This window comes from Struthio camelus, chromosome 12 (genome assembly GCF_040807025.1).
Source record: "Struthio camelus isolate bStrCam1 chromosome 12, bStrCam1.hap1, whole genome shotgun sequence".
Taxonomy (NCBI): domain Eukaryota; kingdom Metazoa; phylum Chordata; class Aves; order Struthioniformes; family Struthionidae; genus Struthio; species Struthio camelus.
The window spans coordinates 21517219-21542526 of NC_090953.1; the positions used below are offsets into that span (position 1 = coordinate 21517219).

General features: G+C 37.5%; 1 protein-coding gene across 15 annotated transcripts in view; it reads right to left on the minus strand.

Annotated features, from left to right (window-relative positions):
• The window catches only part of CIB2 (calcium and integrin binding family member 2), a 64221-nt gene that overhangs the window by 37935 nt on the left and 978 nt on the right, over nt 1-25308 (minus strand). For 7 of the 15 annotated variants that reach the window (XM_068958091.1, XM_068958085.1, XM_068958077.1 and 4 more), the window contains exon 2: nt 6008-6042. The exons of 1 other annotated variant lie outside the window; for it this stretch is intronic. Coding sequence is in view for 7 of the 14 variants with exons in the window: in XM_068958077.1 (XP_068814178.1) it covers nt 6008-6042 (35 nt within the window). In the remaining 7 variants the exon portion in view is untranslated. Of the gene's footprint in view, nt 1-6007; nt 6043-16149; nt 16901-18264; nt 18364-24395; nt 24483-25308 lie in introns of those variants that run through there. 7 more of the 15 variants (XM_068958079.1, XM_068958082.1, XM_068958083.1 and 4 more) reach the window with 6 other exon arrangements.

The window sequence follows — 25308 nt, forward strand, 5'->3', positions numbered from 1 at the left end:
CACTTTACAGAATCACAGAATGGCTGAAGTTGGAAGGGACCTCTGGAGATCATCTAGTCCAACCTCCCTGCTCAAGCAGGGTCCTCTAGAGCATATTGCCCAGGATCACATCCAGGCGGGTTTTGACTGTCTCCAGGGAAGGAGACTCCACCGCCTCTCTGGGCAACCTGTTCCAATGCTCTGTCACCCTCACAGTGAAGACGTTTTTTCTCAGGTGCAGATGGAACTTCCTGTGATTCAGTTTCTGCCCGTTGCCTCTTGTCCTGTCGCTGGGCACCACGGAGAAGAGACTGGCCTCATCCTCTTGACACCCCCCCTTCAGATACTTGTACACGTTGATGAGATCGCCTCTCAGTCTTCTCTTCTCCAGGCTGAGCAGGCCCAGCTCTCTCAGCCTTTCTTCAGAGGAGAGATGCTCCAGTCCCCTCATCATCTTTGTAGCCCTCCGCTGGACTCTCTCCAGGAGTGCCATGTTTCTCTTGGACTGGGGAGCCCAGAACTGGACACAGCACTCCAGGTGAGGCCTCCCCAGGGCTGAGCAGAGGGGCAGGATCACCTCCCTCGACCTGCGGGCAATGCTCTGCCTGGTACTGCAGGAGACCATTGGCTTTCTTGGCCACAAGGGCACATTGCTGGCTCATGCTTAACTTGTTGTCCACCAGCACTCCCAGGTCCTTCTCTGCAGAGCTACTTTCCAGCAGGTCAACCCCCAGCCTGTACTGGGGCAGGGAGTTATTCCTCCCCAGGTGCAGGACCTTGCACTTGCCTTTGTCGAACTTCATGAGGTTCCTCTCCGCCCAGCTCTCCAGGTCCCTCTGAATGGCAGCACAGCCTTCTGGTGTGTCAGCCACTCCCCCCAGTTTCGTATCATCAGCAAACTTGCTGAGGGTGCACTCTGTCCCTTCCTCCCGGTCATTGAGGAATACATTGAACAAGACTGGACCCAGGACTGACCCCTGGGGGACACCACTAGCTACAGGCCTCCAACTAGACTCTGCACCACTGACCACAACCCTCTGAGCTCGGCCATCCAGCCAGTTCTCAATCCACCTCACCATCCACTCATCTAGCCCACACTTCCTGAGCTTGCCTAGGAGGATGTGACGGGAGACAGTGTCAAAAGCCTTGCTGAAGTCCAGGGAGACAACATCCACTGCTCTCCCCTCATCTACCCAGCCAGTCCTTCCACCATAGACAGCTATCAGATTGGTCAAGCATGATTTCCCTTTGGTGAATCCATGCTGACTACTCCGGACCACCTTCTTGTCCTCCACATGCTTAGTGATGACCTCCAGGAGGAGCTGCTCCATCACCTTACCAGGGATGGAGGTGAGGCTGACAGGCCTGGAGTTTCCTGGCTCCTCCTTCTTGCCCTTTTGGAAGACTGGGGTGACATTGGCTTTCTTCCAGTCCTCAGGCACCTTTCCTGATCTCCAGGACCTTTCAAAGATGATGGAGAGTGGCCTAGCAATAACATCCGCCAGCTTTACCACAAGTTTTTTTTTTTTTTTTTTAAATTAAAAGGTGTTTATACATTCTGTTCAGTCCTCTGACCAAGAAAGTAATGCTGGAACTGCACAGGAAAGAACAGTTGAACAAATCAACTCTTCTTCCTCATCTGTGCATCAGCACACAAAAGCAGCTAATCTGAGCCTTACACTGGACTAAGCACTACTCTTTTGAACCGGATTATCCCTCCTTTTTTCAGAAACTATAGTGTGGCTGGAGAGGGAAGTGTACAATGCAATGAGAAAGCTAACACACACAAGCTTCATATCAGCTCCCTTGCCCTCCATAATTCTAGCTGCAAAGACTCTGCAGAATTTGAAAGTGTTCACATACAGTGAAAAGTGAGGTTCAGAATATCCTCCTTATAGGATAACATGCATGTGGTAACATGGATTTTTGGTCATCAGAGATTCTGGCAAAGAAAGGAAGCGTATCCCATGATCCATATCTGAAGCAGGTCTTTTGTACCTACAGCCACCTGTAGCAGGGACCTAGAAATTGGAACGGCTACTTCAGTTCAGAAGCTTGAGAAGTTGCACGGCTAATGTATGAAGGTGACAAATACCTTAATAATGCGTACTACCAGATACCTATGCAAAGTTTCAATTACAGAATTTAAAGCATACAACAGTTCCACTTTTAAGGATAGGAAATTACAGTGGTAATTCATCTAAGGAACTCAGTTGCTTACATAGGCAAGTGACAGTGTAAAGAAGAACACCAAGAACTTCCAATTTTGCAGCCACCATTGCACCCAAGTCCCCATGTCAAACTTTCTTAGATAGAAAAACATCCTTTTCTTGAGTGGCAGAAGAATATTCCACAATCCAATGACGTTTTCTTTATCAGCAAGCCCTATGAATCACCATGACCTCCTCTACTCTGTATCATACTTGCCATGTAGGGGAAAAGATTGCAAATCATCTGCCTGCAAACGCAGTTTCAAGTTACACAGTTTTTAAAAAGCCACACGTAGTGTTCTGTCCAGCCGTGCAGAACTTGTAGTACTATGCGATCTGCCTAAATCAAACAGGAAGAAGAAATCCATTCCTACTCAGGAATTCCTCTGTACTGCCAACAGCCTTACAGGACAAAGGATTTCAACAAGGCTCTTTCTTGCTGAAATAAATTGTTACCTGTTGCTACCATTACCAAAGGTCCTATGTTCAATAAAATCTCAGTTTTGGGGTATAGCACACACCAAAAAAAAAAAAAAATCAGCTCGAGAATACGGCTATGTAAGCAGCTGCTTGTAACTTTTTGTTAGCATCTGATGCTTCTCTTTAGCCATTGTCTGTGTATATGCACGACTAATGCTTTACTGGATCACCTTTTTTTTTTTTTTTTTTTTTTGGCAGTGTAAGAAGTTGAATGCAATTCTTCCTCATTGCAATTTTTCAAATTAGTAGCAAAAAAACAAGTAACACAGACCACTGATTTCTGCCAAGTTAATTATCCTTGATAGAACTGAATTTTAACCTCATCACTGTCTCAAGTAGATTGAATATTTTACTAAACAAAGCCGTTTATGCCATTGGAACAAACACATAAATATTACCCTCAGTGTTATAGTATAAAATAATTTTAAAGACAATCACCTATTTCCATTGTAACCAATACAAACTCTGATTTGAAGATTTTTGAAACTTAAGAAAGCGCTCTGACAGTACTATCTTACTTTTAAGATCAGTGGCTGGTTCTACAGTATCCCATTAACTTACAGGCACCCTTATGGTTGTATGCAATTGCAGTTGAAATGTTAAACATGAACATTACTCATATGGCAGGGTCTACCTATCTTCCCAAAAATTAAGCACCTCCGTAAACATTTGTGGAGAATTTACATAGAACGAACTGTTCTTTTCAAAATATTTATCCTCTGTAACAGGGTTATTATTCAGTTTAAATCAAAGGCTAATAAAAATCCATTAACATAAACAAATTATTGAGCAATGACAAAATAAACATGAAAAAAAAGTCAGAAAAGACAGTGTTTTAAATAATTCAATTAGATTATCCTTTGACCTATAAGCCAAGCCTACCAATGGGTAAAAGCCCGAATTTTCAAAACTGGTATCCAAATATCCAATATCCAAATTCAGTTCACCACCATTTAACTGCCAAATTTGTGACAGCTGTGGGATTATTTTTATAAATGCCAAACAACAGAAGGTCCTGGTGATCGCTACCGATACTCAGCATCTCTAGCTTTCCCCAAAATTATACAGAGAACCTCTCAAGATATCCCAAAAGAGAGGATTGCAAAGATATACATGCAGATCCCACATTTGAACTTGCGGTTTTGTACATTCTGTTTTAATGTGTAAAATTAGATTTTGTAAAACATAGAACACTGGATGCCACATTAAAAAGAACTTAACGATTGTGATCCTTTTCTCCTATAGCATTACAAGGGAGAGTTTCACACACAACATTTAAATACAGATTTGGAAATGAACATTCTTAAAAGAAAAAATAAAAAGGAAGAGTATTGGATTTAGAGGTTGGGTTTGATTCCATGCATTTACTATGCATCTTATAAACTATGATTGAATAGGTAAGTTTAATTTACACCATTTGAACGGCTCTCAGTCATTCTAAGCTGTGCTAAGCACAATGGCAGAACAACATTCACAAAGAAAAGGAGAAAATTTGGAGGAAAGAAGCCCATCGTAAACCCAAATCGATATATGCAACACAAAATGGATTAATTAGTCTTAAGAAGTGGTGGATAAACATTTGCAAATCCAGATTATTTTTTCCTGTGCTTTTTAGAATGTTTTGAAACATCAATATTATCCTCAAGGCCTTGATATCAAATTTCAACATAAGTTTTAAATCAGTATCATGCATCAAGAAAAACTGAAGAATAATTTGATGCATCATGAACAGCACTAAGCATTCTGTGAATCTTCCAGGATGCACACAAAAGATTGATGACATTTCTGTAGAGCAGTATCTCTTCACTTCAAGCAGTTTTTAGCTGCTTGCAAGAGTTGCCCATTAGAAACTCATTCTACAAATATTTTTTATCCACTCTGACCCAGAAGAGAACAGAAGCTGTTTACTCCTCAGTTTATAGCCAGCTTTTGTAGTGCTGTAAATTCCTGTCTGCCTAACATACAATAACCTTTGCTGACTTCAAGTCTTTAGAGCATCTTTTCTTGAAAGCTGCAGTGAATTTTTCAAAAAAACACTTAGTGGGTTCTATCAGTTGCACATGATGGTTCAAACTGATGGTTTTGAAATGGTGTTATCCTGATAAGAAAAGGCTGCTTATTTAGATTTGGCAGTTTACTAGTTACAATTTCTGAGGAAAAGTTGATTCCTTACTTCCTTTCTTTATCAGCCTTTTACAGTTCTGAGTCCATCCTCCCCCCCCACACCAACGTTACAATTTTGCCATAAAAATCAGTCATCTCAGAACTATTTTATATCATAACCTTTAAATTGGGCCTATGCTGTAACATTTTCTGGACTTCTCATTTGTCTACAAATTTTTCTGTAAATGTATTTTGGGTGTACAAGTACCAGAATTTAATCACTTTCCTCCTTGCAGTGAAATCAACGATTCTTTCAGGCTACTGATATTTCCCTAGAGATTACCCCTCATGAGAGGGAAATGACTGCCTCCTAGGAGGAGGACAATACAGAATCACACTTGACAAATCACTTTCTCTGGAAGGAACCAAATTCCGGGTTAGGCAGAGTTCTCCACATGGGCAGCAAAAGCAAACCAAACTTCTAATATAAAATCCTTAATTCATAATTACTTCCCTCATAGGAACACAGTACAAGTACAAGTAATTCACTGCTTATAATCTTTTCCCCCAACTTTTGAGTTTAAAGGGTTTTATATAGCAGTTTCTTCAGTTTATCTATTTCCAACCAGTTTATTTCATAAGCTGTGTATCAAGGTAGTGCAGAAATGGAAGCAGAGTAGTTGCTGATTTTTAAAAGACTTTAAAGGCCAAAGGCCTGTTTTGTACTGGAAGTTAGACTAAATCGTAACAATATTTTTTTCTATCTATATTATTTGCATAACTGAGATTTGGTGGATATGTTACTGAACTTTCACAGCTTTTATCCAGCATCCAACTGTTGGGACTAGTAAAGATATAGAAATAACACTGAATCTCTTCTGACACCCTTCACTACAAACTCCCCATTATTTTGGGCCCACATTTGTCTTCCTCAACCAATCATGATGACAAAGTCTGTTATTGTCAAAGTCAGTATTTTAAACAGAACTAACAGTCTTGCAGCCCTGACAGGACATATAATGACTATTCATTTTTATTTGAGCTGCGTGACTCTTTAGAGGGTACAGAACACAGACTGACACCTCTTTACAGTTACATGCATCTCAAGTCCAGTCCTACACCCGTTCATTCACGCAACGTAACTGGCTTTGTTTGGTTTCCTCACATGGGTCAGAAATAGGATTCATGCCCCTTCCATGCAAATCATGAAGGAGAAATTAATGTAATTTACTTACCGAAGGATTTCTTTCCGAGTGAAGAATGTGCAATCCTATTAAAAAAGAAAATATATTACTAAACTATAGAAATATTAAAAATAACTACAAGAAATTATTTTTTAACCTTTTGGAAGGATACATAAGTCTAAATTCAGATCGGGCAGAAAAACTTTAAAGATACTATTTATGTATTGTCTAGTTTTGGCTCAACGTAACATATCCTAGAAAAATAATTGAAATATGAAGTCTCCTAAGGACAGGACAATTAGGAAAAAAAAATTGGTCAGTTAAAAGTTTGGGAGAAAAAAAAAAATCAGTTTGTTGTAATACTTCTCCACTGTGGGATGACCAGAACAGAAAAGAAACTAAAACCAGAAATAAGTAATACATCAAAACTTTAAATAAATAGATCTACAAAACCATAAATAATGAATAGATGTATAAAACTATCTTCTAACTTGAAACATTCCCCTTATAAACAGATACAACTGTTTTAATATTAATTGCTAAGCAGTTACTTTTTAGTCATTAACTCTTTATACTAAAAACTGCTTCGCATTATCTCTACTTTGGTCTAGGCTGCAAAATCCCATGCATTAGGACCTGAACAAATCTGGATAAAAGTACAGCTCCTGCTTCAAACAGTATGTGAATTATTCAACTTTTGCTGTCATATCACAGAATTTAAAAAAAATTTACTGGAATGCAAAGTAAAGATGGATGAATATGTAAGAAAAGCTTACAAACATTCACTTGCATTCTGAATGGCTCTGTGGTTTGACTGCATTTGCACTGTTTTAATTCACTTTTTGATCATTTGGGCTTTGCTAGGAAAATGTCACTTCACAAAAAAAATAATATGGGCAGTGGAACACTTTACATTTTTCTGCCTCACTCACAAAAGAAACTGTACTGTTTGTGAGGAATCATAAGTAGTAAAACCCCATTAATGGAAACATCCTCTGATCACCACTATCTCATTTAGCACATATTAAGGGCAAATTCTTCCCTGCGTCCAGAACTAAAAAAACTCTGCTGGTAATGTAATATTGGGTGATCAGTTTAGAACAGAGTTTAGGACAAAAATTCAGAGAATAAGCATCTTTTTGTCATACAGCTAGTGGCTGATGAGGCTATACATAGGGTATGAAGGATGGCATTGTGGTTAAAACACAAAATTCATGCTGATTATCCACTTCTCCCATAGGCCTAGATGATGGGGTAAGGCATTGGTCTAAGAATTCAGCCTGTAGTTTTTATCCTTTAATGTAAGTATATTTAAAAGGTATCATATTTTTGGAATCAGCTAGTGGCACGATAACTACATCCGACTTGTTAAGTGATGCTTACAGCATGTAAAGCTAGTATGACTCCCCAGTCCTGCTCTTCAGTCAACCAGTGAAAAAGCATTTCATTCCTAGGCTGAGAATCATTCTAGTTAAATGCCTACTTCTTCCAGGGAGGGGAAAGCAAATGATCACAGCTGGCTGAAGCAGTCAAGCTGCTTGTCTCGGGTATCGAGGTACGCTAGCAAACCTGCATGGTATCAATTATTGAGTTTGCTTGCTCTCCTCCATATAAAGCGGTAGGAGAAGCAGCTTTTCCCCTAGTGTACTGTGTAGCAGAATAGTGTTACAAGGCACAATAGGAAGGCACCTTGTGAGCTGCTGACAATGATGTCACATTGTCTGGAACTGCACAAAGTGAAATAGGAGCCAGCTAGTTAAGTCTCCATTAATTCCAGCACGTTCAACACTTACAGTAAAACTGTCACTTAAGGATGTTTCATTTACTAATGAAAGGCAGGTGCACTCTCACAAATAATTGTAATGCTCTCAGTAGCAATCATCCTGTAATTATATAGGCTTGAGAAAACAGTAGACACTGTTACTTAACTAGAAAGCTGACAGGGAATTGATACGCAGATGTACATAAAGATGAAAGAGACAAGTCACCCTTTACCTTCCAGAAATTTTGCAAAAATATCACTGGAAGACACAATTAAGAGGTCATTGAGTTCAATGTTTATAAAAATGTTTATAAAAATTTTTTGCTGAAGATCTGCATCACTTTTTTTTTTTTTTTTTCTTCAAATCTGTGCATCACTTCACTACTGTTTGGCAATAGATGTCTGACAACAAACTATCTAGCACTTTGGTAAACAAGCCTGTACCATTTACTCAAACAAAAAATTTTTACTACTGTAATCTAAAAAAACCCTGAATTTGAAAACACTTATAACAAAAGAGAAATCAATGTAACCCTATATTTGCCTACATACACGTCTGAACGTTCTTACTGACTGCAGTATTTCAATTATGCCTGCCAAATGTCCAAAAAAACAAACAAAAAAAAAAGGCAGTGGTTTCACACACCATTTGCAGAGATCTCAAAGCTATCCATGGTCATAGCACCACAAATTAAGCAAGAGTGACATAGTCTATCCTGTTGACGAAAAGTAAGATCATACATACCTTTAAGAAATGCTTTGCCATTAAGAAGCCTATCAGATCTTGAACAGCAAACGTAAAAGTTATGACTCCACGCTACCTCTGAAAGGGAAGTCCAGCCATCTCTTTCTTGCCCTGGCTTCTTATTTCTGCCTCTTCCTTTATGCTGACTTCATGCAGACAAGTAGTATAACTACACCTGAGAACTCTGGCTAAAGGAACTAATGTGGCTGAAAACTAACCTAACAGAAAAGGATTCATTTTCAGGTTGGACCAGTTCCTTTCTGCGGCTTAGTATATTGCCTCAGTAACGCTAGTGCTGGTAAAAGAGAGGAAGCTAGAACAAGTATCTGCTGATGACAGGAAAGAAGTGTAAGATTGCTGTTTTTGTTGGAAGCACAGGCATAAGTTGGATTAAGGTCATGGAACAAGGGTCTAAATAATATAATTACATTTTGTAGTTGCTGGAACTCTAGCAATTTAATTCCGATTTAATTAAAGACTTTTGGCCAGAGAAACATGGAGGTGAATCATCCAATTTTCTTCTAGCAACTTCATTCATACAGAAAATGCACAATGATGGACAATAAATAGTAAACTAGCATGTTAATTTAACTCTTTCATTGGGAAAGGTGAAATGGGTCGTGAAAAATCATCTGTAGTTTATGCACATGGTGCTATTGATCTTCTTTCAAGCCAGAAATTCAAATTTAACAGGAAGATATACAAGTGTACTACAAACTTTAAAAGCAACCTGTCTATTCTGCTTGGTTATCAAAGCTGCTGGGAATCCTGCCAGAAAAGCAAAGGCTAAATATTCAACAAATGTATGTCGCCATAATTTTCACAATTTGTACCAACTCAAGATTTCTGGCAGAAATTTATCCTGAGAGTTGTGGCTTTGGATTTCTAATGTCATACAATGGCCTGAAAAAAACCTATGCTAACTGGAGATGCCCCTGCAGATTTTAGGCTATCTAGAATCAAGACCTTGCCCTGAAAGGTCGCTTACTCCAGCCCCTGAGAAAATACATGCTCCTTTTCTAAGATCAACTGTCCCACTCAGTCTGTCCTTGTTCCCTTAATAATCAAGTTAGAGCTCTGGTAAAAAGGATCACTGCTGTCTGTTAGAGGTAAGACGTCACTTAAACAAGGCTGCAAATATCTTCCTTATGTCTACCAAAATCAGTGAATGTAATAAAGTAAATAAATTTCCCATTGATTTCGGTGACATCATGAGCTTGTATAATGGGCTCGATTCTCAGATCTGGCATTTACTGAGCTTAACTGGTTCTCCTTCTTGAACCTATTCTGTAGTAAAGAGAAGAAAGTTAGACAACTGGTGCTCTTAAATTCTATGTGAGGTTTTGCTCTTGGCTGGCTGTGTAACCTTCTGCAAGCCACCCAACACTGCTTCTAAAGTAGAGTTAACGGTCTCTGCTCTTGAAATGTGCTCTATAAAACAGCACAATGTACAGGCAGTGAGAAGTGTTCTGTAAAACCAGAGATGGTAAGAGCCTTGTTCTGTGAGCTGCTATGTGAAGTGAATGTGAATTTAGGACAAAAGAGTAGCAGACTGAAACATCACAGTCTGCTGTCTCTTCCACTAGTCCATAAGACTTTGTTGAAAGCTCCTGGATGGGTTCTCTTTGATGTTTATTTCCTTATTTATTTCCATTTCCTCAACTATGCTGAGGAGGCTGATACTTAATTTTACAGAAATATTAAGTGTACATACATAGCGTAACATGAGGGATGATTCTGGACTCAGATCACATTGTAATCTGTTCTGTGGAATCCACTGCCAATACTAGAGTGCAGCATGCACTTTATGAATGGCAGCAGAGTCCACTGAATGAACTATTGTCACTTACAGTGACACTGTGACAGGGGCAAATATTGTCACCATAAAGCACAGTTTTCAAACAAAACTAGTTTCAAGTAGTTAAAGAAAATACTTTTACACAGAAAGTAAGAGAAGAAAAACTGCAATCAATAGAATGAGAAAGTGGTAATTACACTGCAGCATCAAGTGCTCAAAGCCGTTGCAAAAGAATATTTATTACATCCATTAAACACATATTACTCTTCTAAGGCAATGTATGTAAAATTCTGCTTTTTAAATGGTATAGTTTCATAAGGGTAGGCTTGTCCTGATCCTACAACAGCTTCATCAGAAAGTTTTGTAAATAAGAAAATAATGCAAAAGAGCCTGAGCAATAAGAAATCATTCCAAATTAGAGAAACAGCCTCAAACAAAAAACAGCAAGCCACAGAAAGTAAACCAACAACTAACAGGAATTTTGACACTGCCTTCAGCATAAGATAGACTAGATCCTTACAGCCGTGTTACTCAGCAACTTCTAAAAAAAGAGAAGTACTGAATACTGCAACATTTTAAGCATTAACATTGTAACAAATTATTTCTGAAGTTTCACTTGTAAAGTCACAAATGATCTTTTGTACAGTGCCAAAAGGTATACAATGTGTATAAAAATATTGTAACAAATTATTTCTGAAGTTTCACTTGTAAAGTCACAAATGATCTTTTGTACAGTGCCAAAAGGTATACAATGTGTATAAAAATATTGTAACAAATTATTTCTGAAGTTTCACTTGTAAAGTCACAAATGATCTTTTGTACAGTGCCAAAAGGTATACAATGTGTATAAAAATATTTAATCAAAACATCAAAAATATCATCCCATGAAGTAATCAAAGTCTGTCCAAGTTAAAAGGTGCTGCAGAGATGCAAAAGTTTTAACATGTAAGATCTATTATTAGTTTTATCTTCACCTGGTAATGTTTTACAAATGCAATACTTTTTTCTTGGATTCAAGTGAACATCAGATGTTGTACTAATGTATGAAGTTGCCATACAAATAAGATTGGTATACAGCTGTTGTGCTTTTATCTTAAAAAATGCTGGTTATACCAGACACTAAGAATATCAATGGAAATTTTAACATTCAGACTTTATTTGTAGGCATACATATTTTAGAACTATAACCAGAACCACTAAAATCCCCACCGAGTTTCAGTATATAAACCCAGAAGGAATGAGAAACAGTATACATTTATATTTGGATATGGAATGAAAACAGCTAAGACTTTAACAAGGACTGAGGAAGAAGTAAACTGCTGATCTATGTAATTTTGCTCAATATATACATCAAATGGTAACATGAAACCAAAAATCAGACTATAGGATAATCTCATAAAACCTTGTTCCATTATCATGTTACTTCAAGTTTGCACAGCAATACTCTGTCAAACCAAAAAGTACTTCTTATAAAAAGATCCTGGAGGACCTGCAATGAATACACTTTTTATACTCTTGTCCTCAAAGGATTTACTTTCACCACAGATCCTGATTAAATACTTTTTTTTTTTTTTTAAATCAAAAGATGGCTTAATGGCCTAGTTTCACTTTATAAATGGCATTTCTTGACAGATCATAATGTAACTTATTTGTAACTTATTTCATCTGGTTTTGCATGTTTCTTCTGGAATATATTTTAACTTCGCTTTGACTAGGATTTTAGTAAAAAGAAAAAAGTTAGTTCTATAATAGACAAATCGGTCATTATTTCATATTACTATTGTTATTTATTGTAATATCGCCTAGAAGACAGGCAGGGTAAACACCACTTTGTTCAGGACTGTACTAAATTTACAGTAAATAACCCCAGTAATAAACAATTACAGAAAGAATAGGCTTGCAATGAAAACACTAGTATCTGATATAAAATATTTATGCCCCAAGTTCTGAGTTGTATGTCTATGAAGGAAAAAATCAGAATGAAATGAGAATCAAATTCAGACCACCTATCCAAGTAATCCCCGTGAAAGCAGTGAGACTGCTTCCATGGTAAGGTAGTTTGCCCATACCATAAGCAAGGCTTCTGTGCATGTCCTGCTCAAAATAATGACGTTTCTCACTGCACAGAGGCCAATATATGGTCCTGCTATTGCTTTACTGCATTGTCCTCACTCTTTACTGCTCCAAGCAGCACAACACAGCATTATTCAACAAACTAGAATTCCTGGTTCATTTTCTTCTCTCACTACAGAACTTGGCATCCAAAACTTGTAGACAACTTCAAAAGCTTGCTTTTAAAATACTCCTTGATTGTAGTGAACTACATCTTTCTTGCAGATTAATATTTACCATTTCCCTAGCCAGACCTTACAGATTTTGCATTTTATATTTAAAAAACAAAAACGAAAAAAAACAGTCAAGTACTCCAAGGACATGGGAAAGAGAAATTCCCGATAAAAGCTTAGCCTTGTAAGCAAATTAATTCTAAATTAGGTGAAAATTAATGAGGAAATCAATTTTTGCAAAAGCTTACCTCCTTTAAATTTCCAAAACATTTCACTAAACTTATGAGAACTTAAAGAACTGACAACTATAACACTACCTTAACAGATTCAGATGATAAGAAAAGGTGTAAGGGGATTTGCAGCTTTATAGTCTCTCTTTAGCTAGTTTGCTTCTAACTAATCCAAATAAAAAACGATGAGAGGTTTAATATCTTTCAGTCTTATTACGTGCCTCTTTTACAAACAGTTTCAAGCAGCTACCTATCACCACTCCTAAGAAAGACTCTTTAAAACATTCATATTTAAGGATGTTGAGGTCATCCTGTGCATGACCAAATTTATAATTATTTCATTTAAACACAAAGGCTTAGCAAGAACAACTCTTCAGTATGACAGTTGTGTATATAAAAAGTTTATACATAGATATTCCAGAAAAGTTGAGACAAATTGAGTATTCTATCTCATTAATATTGTATCAATGATCAGAGATGAATGTATACTAGCTCCTCATGTAGATGATTTTTCTGCAGCTTAATCTTTACTCTTAAAAACCAGAGCTCTTTACCCTTAAAAACAGGGTTTTACCATATTTGAAGCACATTAACTTCTCACTTGATTTCATCTTATGTTTACCTATCCCAAGTGTCCCCCCATAACACACTCTTGAAACATCTTCTTTAAAAAGAAAATAAAAACTTCTCTGCTAAAGTAGCATTCAGGTGCTACAAGGCCAGAGCAATTTGTGTTAAAAGACAACAATGGCAAAAATTACAAGCAGGTATACACTGGTCATAAATATACTTTAAAAAAAAAGAAATTAGAAGAAGTCTAACCATTAGGGGAGTGAGTTTTTGAACAACTTTCTAATAATAGCTGTGGAGAAACAAAAAAAAAAGTCTAGTTTATAAATAGGATTACACTGACCTTTTTGCCTGTGCCATACTGATACTACAGACACAATAACCCTGGAAATGATTGTAAGGAGTACAGTACCAACTTGTAGACATACAGATTCACAAAAAGTTGCCTAGCTCTCATCTGGCATAAAAAAATAAGTAAAAATTAAGCAAAGCCCCGTTTTAGAAGCAATTGAAAACCATTTATGAACCTGGCTGCATACGTGTGAACAGATGGTTACAAAGTGGTCCCTCATACACTGCATTTTACTTTGATTCACAGGTCCAGAGCTCAGAGAACCCAGCAACCTGGCTTTCCTACGCACCTCTGAAAGTTCCAACTACTCTTTCAAGAAATAAGAAACTTGTATTTTAAAAATGATGGGTCCATTATCCCATGTTCTCCTTTTCTGTTGTGAAAGAATGCCACATGTGAGAAAATAGCAGATAAGACTGGATTCAAAGTCACATAGCACTGCGTCTTACTGCAACAAGAGGGAAGGGTGAGACGCTTCCCCCCCCCAGAAGGCAGTGGAGAGGCAGGAGCTCTCTGTGGATGCCAATGGCTGGCTATAACAGTAATCCCAGCATTTCCATGCTTAAAAGATCCAAGAGGTATGCATCAACTATTGGATCAGGGACAAATCATCATCAAAACAAAGACCTTATCTGGTTGTTTACAGCATGATGCTAATGCTCCTTCCTGACAAATTCTAGAGGTTAGTTATTGTCCTGAAACATGTAATTTCATCGTACTTATCTATTACAGATGTTACTGCTAGTCAAAAATTATCTAGCATTTGAAAAGTCCAGCTATAATAATGAACAACATGTCCTAGTGTAACAGAGAAATCCCCTGGCCTGACTCAATCCATGAGGCCCAACTACTGCAAGGCTTTGAGATCAATTACCCAGCATTATGAAAGGCAGGGGCTGCAAAAGCCATTAGAGGAAGGCAATTTCTAGACGAAGAGTAGTGAATTAGGGATGACATTTCAGCTCTTGCATTTGCCAGTTTATGTCAAGAAGATAACATTAATTACATTTGGATTTTGTTTTGTTTCACTGCAGTTGGGTCTCTGTTCTGTGTTCACTTTCATTGGTAGAAGGAAGATAGACATTTGGTGTTTTACAGATCTTTGATTTGCGTATCCAGCAGGGATGTAAATATAGCTTTTCTGAAACTTAGACTACAAAATATATTACATTGGCAGACTACTGCTTAGGGTGAAATGAATGACAAAGTGAAAATTAAAGAAGCTCCATCTTCATATTTCCTATAATAACCAGAAAGAACAAGAATGCATAAATCCCTGATATTGACAGAAGTAGGAATTCAATAAGAACACACAATTTCTGCCTTGTTTTCACCATGGGATAACATTTTAAGCACATATTCCTAGCCTGACTCTATATAGCTAAGTACCTACGCCTGTGAAAAGTACATGTTAGCAGTAACTCCAAGGAAAATTTGTACTTAAAAAATCATAGTTTCTACTTCAAGGGCTTGACCCAAAGCTCATGAAGGTAAAAAAAAAAAAAAAAAAAAAAGTTATTTAAAAAGTTATTTACTTGCATGTGCATTGGATCTGTCCCTTGGTTATCATGAGATAAACTAAATGTTGATTTCGTGTACTGTTAATTCAGTCTATGTTTATCACTTTATGTAAGAGAACAGAGCAATGCAGCCAACCCTATCTGCATCTCATAATAAGTATTCAACTTCCTCCTTCTTCAGCTTTCTTCTCACCATATTTTCAGAAACTTGTTCAAGATGCTCAGTGTGCAGATAGCTCCCTGCAATCCATTTCAGTAAGATATGCAGTGTGATGAAATACTAACCGACACTGGAAAATATTAATTCTGGGAGTTATGGAAAATTCAATTGATGTGATGTGAAGGAAATAAAGAAGTACAAATAAGCTAGCCCTGCACCTAAAACGCGTATTTCTTCCGTCAAGGTAAGAAAGAAACTATCACCCAAGAGTGTGTGTAAGCATGAAGGTACCTATTTTGGAGTTACAAGAAATGTTCCTCTGATTCATCCTTAGGACTTGTGAAATTAGACATGCCCTTTTTTTTCCTATCGATAGCAAAGGCATCAGGGACAGAAAAATGAGGTTATTAATACACTTTCCTCTTTACAAAGTGTTCAGCAGAAAGATCTTACAAAAAAAAAAAAACCACACAACACACACACACACACGCACGCACTTGTCAAGCTAGTCACAGATTAACTTGTTTCCTAGCCCACACTTTGGGGATTTTACTCCATTCTTTGTATGCAGAGAAGAGAATTAGACTGAGTATATTCAACAATCCAGTCTTATAATACAATTACAATTGTTGGGAAGCTAGAGTAGAATATATACGGGGAAGTTACCAAGGAAGGTTCTGTTTATATTTGAAAAAAATAAACCTAAACAAAAAAACACCAACATGTTTAGATTGCTCCTTTCCTCCCATAATGGAAACTAAGATATCTTACCTGGTAGGCATCTAGCTGTTCATCAGTAAATATCGTCTGCTTATTTCCCATCTTAAATGAGGAATTCTTCCTCTATGCAAATGCATCCCATTGGAAATTGCTGGATTCCTCTGTACTGCAGGCATTTAGAGCATGTATACTCCGTGAACGTGCTGAAAAAATCCCAAAGACTGCATTGAACTGCTTTTGACTGCACCTGCCCAACGAGGAAGGAAGCAGTATTGGGGAATCTTTGCAAAGGCTGGACTTGAGTGTGCCAGGAAAGAAAGCGTTAAAAATCACAAGCAGGTGTCACCCATAAAGAGTGATGACACTCTCCCCCTCTTTCCTTTGTTTCTCCAAGAGGCATACAGAGCTTTTATAACAATAAAAGGAGTAGCCAGTACCAGAAGAAACCAGCTCTCTGCTGCCTCATCTCTCACTGGCTTGATCACCCTGCAACTTCAGGGCACTCCCTCTGGGCACCTTCACATTTTAGAGAAGCTTTGCGTCACCAGACGGCGCTCGCTAGCGCAGTCGTATTCCAGCACACACACACGCACATGCAAATCTGGGAATAAGAAGACTAGGCTGGCAGAGTTAATGTTTCTGCAGTCGGTCTCCCCACAGATAAAAGTATATCCTAGCCAGTCCTTGGACCTGACCTGTAGCACATGCCAAGATTAAATACAGCTGGGTGGAGGCTGAAAGTGGCCAGATCATCCCCACAACATTACGTGGTGCCGCAGGGGCTCCACAGTAAATGCTCACATCTACACTGTGGCTACTTCCAGCCTCAGCTATCTAGGCTATCAGTTCACTGATATCATGGATATCAGTATCGCACTCTCAGATCTACCAGTAAATGTGAGTATTCCTTCTCACATTTCATTCAAAAAAAAAAAAAAAACCACCCCACACACAGGAAGATTAAATTAAGTAGCAGAAACCAGTTAGATTATCTTGCATTTAAACTCATATAAGTACAGCCGGAAAGAAAAGTGTTACCACAGCCTAAAGCAAAGGTACAGAAAGTACCACTAGAGGGCTCACAGTGTATTTTAAAACAATACCACACGATTTCTGTATTTCCAGGAAAATTTAAAAAACGTGAAAGAGATGGAGGCAGATAGACAGAACAAATGAACTCAGACACAAAACCATATTATCCAACATCTACAGAAGGAAGAGCTCTTATAGCAACAGCAGGAAGAAGGCTGGGTGAGTAAAGATGGGAACAAGGAGGAAAGACTCGTTACGAATAAGTTTCTTCTGATTATTCACTTTCCATTTGCATGTACACAGGAAGGAGAGCGAGCTTATAAATATTTAATAAAATTTCTACTTTCTTTACCTGCAGCTCTGCCAGCGGTCATTATTTCCTCATTAAGTTAGTATGTTTAATAAAAAACATGCAGAGAATTATCTTCTGCTTCCCCCTACAGCTTGTAATCATCCTGACCTGGTAATAGCACTGAATAATAAGAGCTGAATTTGCATTGACACATAACAAAGCACAAACATTTAACAGTAGCACTGAAAGTCTGTGTACTGGATATGTGGTAAAAATACACTATGAAGTGCTAAACCATACAATGTCCTAAGATACATTTTATTTAGATTGTAACATTTAGAAATACAGATCAGATTAACTGCAAATCAGCACTGCCCTGGGCTGGGAAAACAAAATGTTCTACTGCATTCACAAAATAAATAGTTTACGATGAGAATGCAATCAACAGGGCTTATTAGTGATAAGCAAACATCCGAAATTTAATAGTGAAATGAACAGGTACTACTAATAGAACATACCATTACGCTATTCCAAAATACAAAGGAAGAAGCTAGAGTAATAAGCATAGCATAAACGCTGAATGACCTACCATCAGATCAAGAATGAAACAAATACCCACTCAAATACCAGATAGTTGAATCCACTGTTTGTTAGGTGGCCAAAGTGACCGCTGTTCTTCCAGCCACTAGCGGTTTTTATTTTTTTCAAGGTACAGTGACATTAGATTCTACGTTCCAAAAGATTCTCTACATGCGAAACAGGAAGAAAAACCCCTAAAAATACAGTATATTCTTAAGGCACTTCATGACTGTGGACAAAACTGAAAACCAGGGCATAGTTACCTGGTTGTCTCAATACAGGCATCCAACAATTAAGTCATTACACTTTGTGGATTCTTTTGGAAATCTGGACCTTTTAATTGTAATCTCCGTTTCTCATATTTCTCCTGAAAAACAAATACTACACATGTCTATTTTTAGAGGTCCTTGAGATCTATGGATGAAAGCACTAAACATCATTATGATCCCATAACCTAAAAAACATTGCCTGAAAAATTAGCCAAAGGAGTGGCTGTTATTTAAAAGTAGAAAATGAGGACTAAGGAAGATTCATTAATAAGTAAATTATGCCTGTCAGAGACTGAAAGTTACCTTTACCACTTGGCCCCATTCAGAGGGCTATAATCCACTTTTAAAGGGGACAAAATGGTGTGTAATTGATAAAACTGGCTTTGTCCAAAAATAGTGTTTTCAGAATAAACAGAAACTAAATTAAGCCAATACAGTCCTATAATAGTTGATAGGAAGAGATCTAAGAATTAAAATTAGGGAAAAGAAACTTGCTAAGGTAACTGTCTTTTCTGTTGTTTACTATGACATATTTGCTTATCAATCTTAGTAACGTTTTGCAAACCTCATAGTGCTCTATGAAACAAAAGAATAGTTACTTACTGGCACAGATACAGATTACTGTCTTCACTAAAGAAATAAAGCTATATCAAGAATTCCTTTTTGACAGCTTTTATACTGCTAACAGCATTACTGATGCATAAGAAGCTGCTTTAAAAAAAAAAAAAAAAAAGAAAGAAAAAAAAAGTGTTTAGTTAAAGCCAAAGGAGCAGTGGTGAAACACAACCAAAATAAAACGGACAGAACATCTAGTATCTTAGAATTACTAAAAGATCAATGAGAATCTTAATAGCTAAGACTCCGTTTTTATACCTAAATCAAGAGACAAAAAAATGTTCCTTTTCCGATTTTTTTCACAGTATCCATTTTAATTGCAACAAAACACTCTAGAACTAAGAAACAGTGCCACCCACTGAACTGTTCTTGAAAAACTTCACCAGGCCACCTTTTGTCTATTACATTATTTGACCCTTTTTAGAATATAAGGGATAACAAGACAGTAACCTGAGTTTGCATAATGTTAACTATTTAAGGACATCATTAAAAGGATTAAAGAAGATTACTACCGGTGTAAGCTGTCACAAACGACAGAACAACAACATATCTGTAATGATGCCTGATTATTTACTAAGAAAATTAAGCCATAGACTTGAGGGGTTTTGGTGAATAAGTTGTGTTCATAATTTTTTCTTTTACAAATCTGTAAGCAGATCACACAGTTCTGAAAATACTTAAATGGTGCAAATCAAAATCTCAGTGGATTCTTACAAATTAGAGGTGTTTGCTGCACTTTTTGAATTAGAAAGCCAAACATTTGTTTTGAGTCAGAAAATCCATAATGGCCTTTTTAAGATTAAGAGCACTCACAGTTCTGAAAGTTCTTGCACGTCTTCAACTCTGAATGAGTTTCATCACTGGCTTTAGCAGTTATGCTTAAAATTAAGCATGTTTCCTATCTATGATCTGGTACTTCTGAAATACAAAGCTAGCAACTGATTTCCGTCAGACCAGACCAGTCCATAGTCAAATCATTTGTATGAAATAGCACTCCTCACGCAGCCACCTAATTCAAGTTGCCTGTCTATGCAAATTGGATTAAATATAAATGGCCAAATTATCTTTAATGCCATTATACATAAGTGAATTGACACCAGGGATGGACTGGGCTCCATATCTTTTAATCTTGTGGTTCTGTAGACTTGACAGTATTATTGCAGTGAAAAAGTGACATCTAATTTCTTCATTTCTTACCTGCTTCTATATTCCTGGCTGACACTTAAGATCTTAGAACAGCAAGCCACTGCAGCGAAGATAGTTAAAACCCCAAAAGAGAAACTATCAAGGCTGCTCATAGCTCTGAACCCTCTTCTGTAGGAAGAACGCTAAAACATAGACAAATGTTCTGAGGAAGTCAGAGAGACAAGGCAGAGAAATTGGGACACGTTCCCTGGTTTTGGACTTACAGAAAGAAAGGGCCCCGTCTTTCTTGAATATTTGCCCTTAACTCCAGGAGGACCTAAAGTAGCTCAAAAACGTTGAAATCCTTTCAAAGGGAAATGTATTGAATTCAGACTTTTTTCTCTGTTATCCAAAAGCATATATCTAACTCCACCATTCAGGGTGTTATTTGTCCCCAGCACAGGAAGCACAGTATTCACTGACTGACAGACTACATAAAGAACTCGAGCACAAAATCCATGTATTAGAAGAGTCTGCACAAAGTCACATAGGATATTTACATAATAGCCTGCTTTCCCCTCTGTCTTAGATCAAGCCTCAAAGAAAAAGGAAACTTCTAAATTCTTTCAGAGGTGGTTATGGAAGTCTTGTTGATCATGTCTTCTGTTCTAGGTATACTAATATTGCCTGAAATTAACTAAGGCTGATCAGGCTTTCCTCAGAGGGAGTTAGATTCTGTCACTTAACATAGGAATCTCTTCATCATTAATAAGAAATACTAGGTATGGTCATACGATGTTCTGTTGAACTCCCCATTCCCAATTCAGCTGTACAGACTACCTAAGACTGAAACTTGCCACGCATTGATATAATAAATATTAACTGTCTTACTCTAAGGAAATTAATAACAATTCTCCTACTATCAGTCGCAGAGAGAACCAAGGTCTGAGTCTCCATTTTTATTAACATCCTTTTAAATCACCAGTAAGTTCAGGAAAAATAATACAGCCGCAGTGCACGGAAGGGAAGGGTTTGTTGTTCTCCGTTTTGGCCACTTAGTTATACCTGTTTGTTACCATTATGTACAATTGACACAAAGGTGTCAGTTCCTGTTCATCCCTTTGTGCCTGGCTTTCCACTCTGCTACGCCACTTTTCTTGCATATCAGAAATGCCTTGCTTTCATTCTAATGCAGAATAACTTATGTAGGAGAACAGGTACGGCTAAAAGAGCGGACTGAAATTCTTGCTTTAGAAGAAAGACTTTGCCTCCCAAGGGAATGGGACACAGTGAGTGTATGGACAGAAAATAAACTGTTTCTTTAATTTTTCTTTTCATACTCTGAAGAGTATTTTCAATTATTAAATAAAATTAAAAATGCATTTTTTTTAAAGAAGATCCAGATAGTGATTGCTGAAGGTTCTACTACAATAGCTAGCTATTCTCAAGTATGCCTTTGTGGTGCCTATATTTCATTACATAATTATCTTGCTATACTAACTGGGTAAAATTTAAAGACAGTGGTATAAGGCAGAAACTTCTTCTATCTGTTTGCATATATCAAAGATTAGTTTAATTTGCCAGTTTCGTGTCAAGCAATATTTATCTCTAACAAAAGTTACTGCAAAAAATCAATACATTCTATGTACACAGCAAGGTTATCACCTGAATGCTATCAACATCAGTCTTTCATCATACTTCATTGCATGTTAATTTCTCTAAACTGTTTGCCAAACAGATTGATTTCAAGCTATTTAACAACACACAGCATATATCTTGCAATCAGAGCTGCAAATAAAGTGAAGTCTACAAAGGAGGGCAGTATATATACACAATTGTCCATTTACAGGCTGTTATACAATATATCCTTACATAGTTAAGCACTCACTGTTCACCTGTTTTAAAAGTTTCATTTCATTCATGGAACAGAAAATATACTATCAACCATGCACACCAGATTTAAAATTTTATAGCAAGATGGCTGTCAGGTGCAATAGCTTAATTTCCCCTCTAAGTCTGCAATCTGACCCCAGCTGCAGTGACTTGTTTCCACAGCCACAGCTCAGGCAGTGGGACAGACAATGCTAGCACTCCTGATTCCGTTCAGTGCAAAGTCTCCCGCTTTAAATTGTTGCTAGCAGTGGTTGCTAATTAAACCTGGTAACTTTGCTGTAATATATTAGTAAAAATGTAAGTTTAATAACCTCCAACAGACAGGTAGCACTACCGTAAATTGCCCCTGTAAGTTATGCAGTGAGAGTTTGGCCGTGGCCTAAGTACGAAAGCTCTTATTTCTTTTCAAAGGAAGAACAAGCGACTGTGAACAGAGGTCACTTCACCTCTGATGAGAGCATCTAGACAGGGTCTTAACAAGTTGTGTTTGTATTGCCTTCACTCATGAAGTTGGCCTGCTACAACTTTTCTGAGTTTTCCTATATAGGCACAATCCAGTTATGCTTTTAACTGGGGAAAAAAATTCCACAGGATTTCATGCCTACAACACCAACTGCTCCAATGATTTCTCTCACATGCAGATGTTCTCCTTGAAGATCAGCTCTTCCTAAAGTTTCAGTCTAACAAAAAGAATAGGTTTGATGTAGAAGGGCTGCCTGTACATTTATTCTGTTCCTACTTTCTATAGGTTAAACACTTAAGACAGGCTTGCTATTCCCTGGTAAAAACATGATCTTGGCTGGTAACATGAAAAATTACACTTCTAGGAATGACTCCCTAGTGATGCGCTGCAAACAAAGGCAATTTAATAGAGCACCTGGAAACATTTACAGTCAACCTAGTTTAGTAGCGATGGACTTGAACTAAACTGTACTTCACTTCAGAGGACCCTAGAAAAATTCTGAGTCAAAGCATACTCCAGTGGATAGGGCTGGGAACAAGTCATGCATATAGTGCTTGGAGAATGCCTGGCAATTAGGGCCCCCATCTACTGCAAGCATAGGTAATAACCCATTGATATCAATGATTACTACTTGCAATCATTACAAGGGAAAGTTCTACCCTTGTCTTTCTGACCCAACAGAAATTCATCCTGAGTCTCTGGGTTTTGTTTATTTTCCTTCAACTGTATTCATGCTTCTGTTTGCTCACAGGTAAGCGAGGAACAATAACGTTCACCTACAATTCATGCTGTACAGTTAAAATAATCGAATCGCTTGGGAGTTCCTTAAATAAAGGAAGCTAGAGAGCTGCAAAACACTATCATTTACTACCCTGTACAAACAGTTACAGCTTGCCTCTTATTTTAATAGCTCAGCAGAGTCACAGACTTTGCTGCAAATGATAAATCAAAAATGAGCTGTAAAGACTCAGTTGTAAAACAGAAATCCTAAAATAAGCAACAAAAACGACAGCACGATGCTGCAGTGTAGACAGAAAAGTTGCTTCTCCGTCACATGACCCATAGCATGCTTGCTTAGATCCCAGTAAATTTGTCTGGGAGCGCTAACCTATAAAGGAATGTTTCACAGGACTGAACCCTGCCTTACAAATAAACAAACAGAACTTGAAGGAGATGCAGACCTCTCAGTTCTCAAACAGATGAAAGATGCTGACAATCTAATTAAATTGCACTAGTTATGATGAGCTTGGAACTTTATGTAGAGGGTTTTTTTAATGCTAAAGAGAACATATAGAAAGGAAAACCTTGTGTCAAATTTATAATTTTTATTATCTATCTAGCTTAATAAAATAAGCCATCATGTCTTGGGAGATGGAGGTTTCTGACCGCATTTCATTAAGCCCAATTTATCCATAATATTTCAAGGAGAAATGACATTAATTTTTTAAAGATGCTTACACAAGACAATGTTTTGCCTCAGGGACAAAAAAATAAACACAAAGTTAATAGCTGCTTAAGCAGACTACATTTAATATCATGACTTCCCTGGTAATGACTCTGGATACAATGATCATTAGGCATAAGGACCTACTGTTATCTCTCTATAGGCATCTTTTTTCTAGGCAAAATAACTGCTTAAGTTTTTTTTTTATTATTTTTTTTAACACTGCATTGTTTAGCCCTTCTCTGAATATAACGAGATCACCCACTGCTAATGGCATATTACTGTAAAATCATTACCATAGCACCCTACATGACACAGATCAAAAACCCGATGTAATAGCTGCTGAAAAAACATGTAGAAAGAATTTCCCCCCCAATTTCTCCCTTCAAATTACATTTGAAGCGTACGCCAGGAAACTACATCCAGATAAAGTCACAAAACCCAAGAAAAATAACGTGAGTATGCTAGTCACCATGATTAGGAAAAGCATAGCACATACGAGCTTAACATTTATGGAGTCCTTTGATAAGCATCATAGCAAAAGAAACAAGGAATTTAAGGAAAAAATAAAAGAGATGTACACACCTCACGGGAAAAAATACAGTAAAAACATTGAAAATTCCTCATGTATGCCCTGCAAGCATCATAGGTCAATCTGAGATGGGAGCAGACCTCAAAACACAAAAGCAGAGAGAAAAACGGGTTATAGGTCACAGTAGACGTGGAAGGTAAAGATGACATAACAAAAGAGCCAATAGACAGACATGCAAAGTATGATCAAGTGCCGAACCAAGCAAATTATTTTACAGAAATAGCTAGAACAAATTTCTACAGGACCAATTTGGATTTTACAGACTAAAATAAAACACAGCAGTTGTTACCAGAAGAGAATTAGCGTCAATAAACTTCTCCACACTTGCCGTTACAGACAAGAGTTGATAGGAAATGCCTCTCAGTTCAAAGCATTATCAAAAATAAAATAATAAGCACACATCCAGCAAAATCTGCAAGTAGCCTGTGGTGCCCTGTCAGGACAAAACTGAGCAAGTAACCCCCAGAAAACAAGGGCTGCAGAAACTACTGCTGTATATTGTTGAAGAAGGAAACCAATTTTGAGAGCCTCTATTCACTCACCCTTTGAGGACATGAGCAAACCGAGGACTGAACCTTATTGCTAAGTTTTCAAGCACATACAGGACAGAGGAAGGCAAGTGAAAAAGCTGTTAAGTATTCTGATAACATTGTCACCAAGTCCAGGCATAAAACTGTATTGAGCCAGAACCCAAGACTTATGACACTAGAAGAATGTAATAAATAAAAGGAGAGTTTGTTGGGGTTTTTTTTAAACTTTTGTGCTTTAAACTTTCAGGATATATTAGTCACGCCTTATACCACTTTTTGCCAGCACTGAGTCTAGAAATTTGGCCTTCATTTTAAATCAAAGCTGAGATTCTCATTTATTCCTACAATTAGTTGTTCTGAGAACAACGCAATTGTC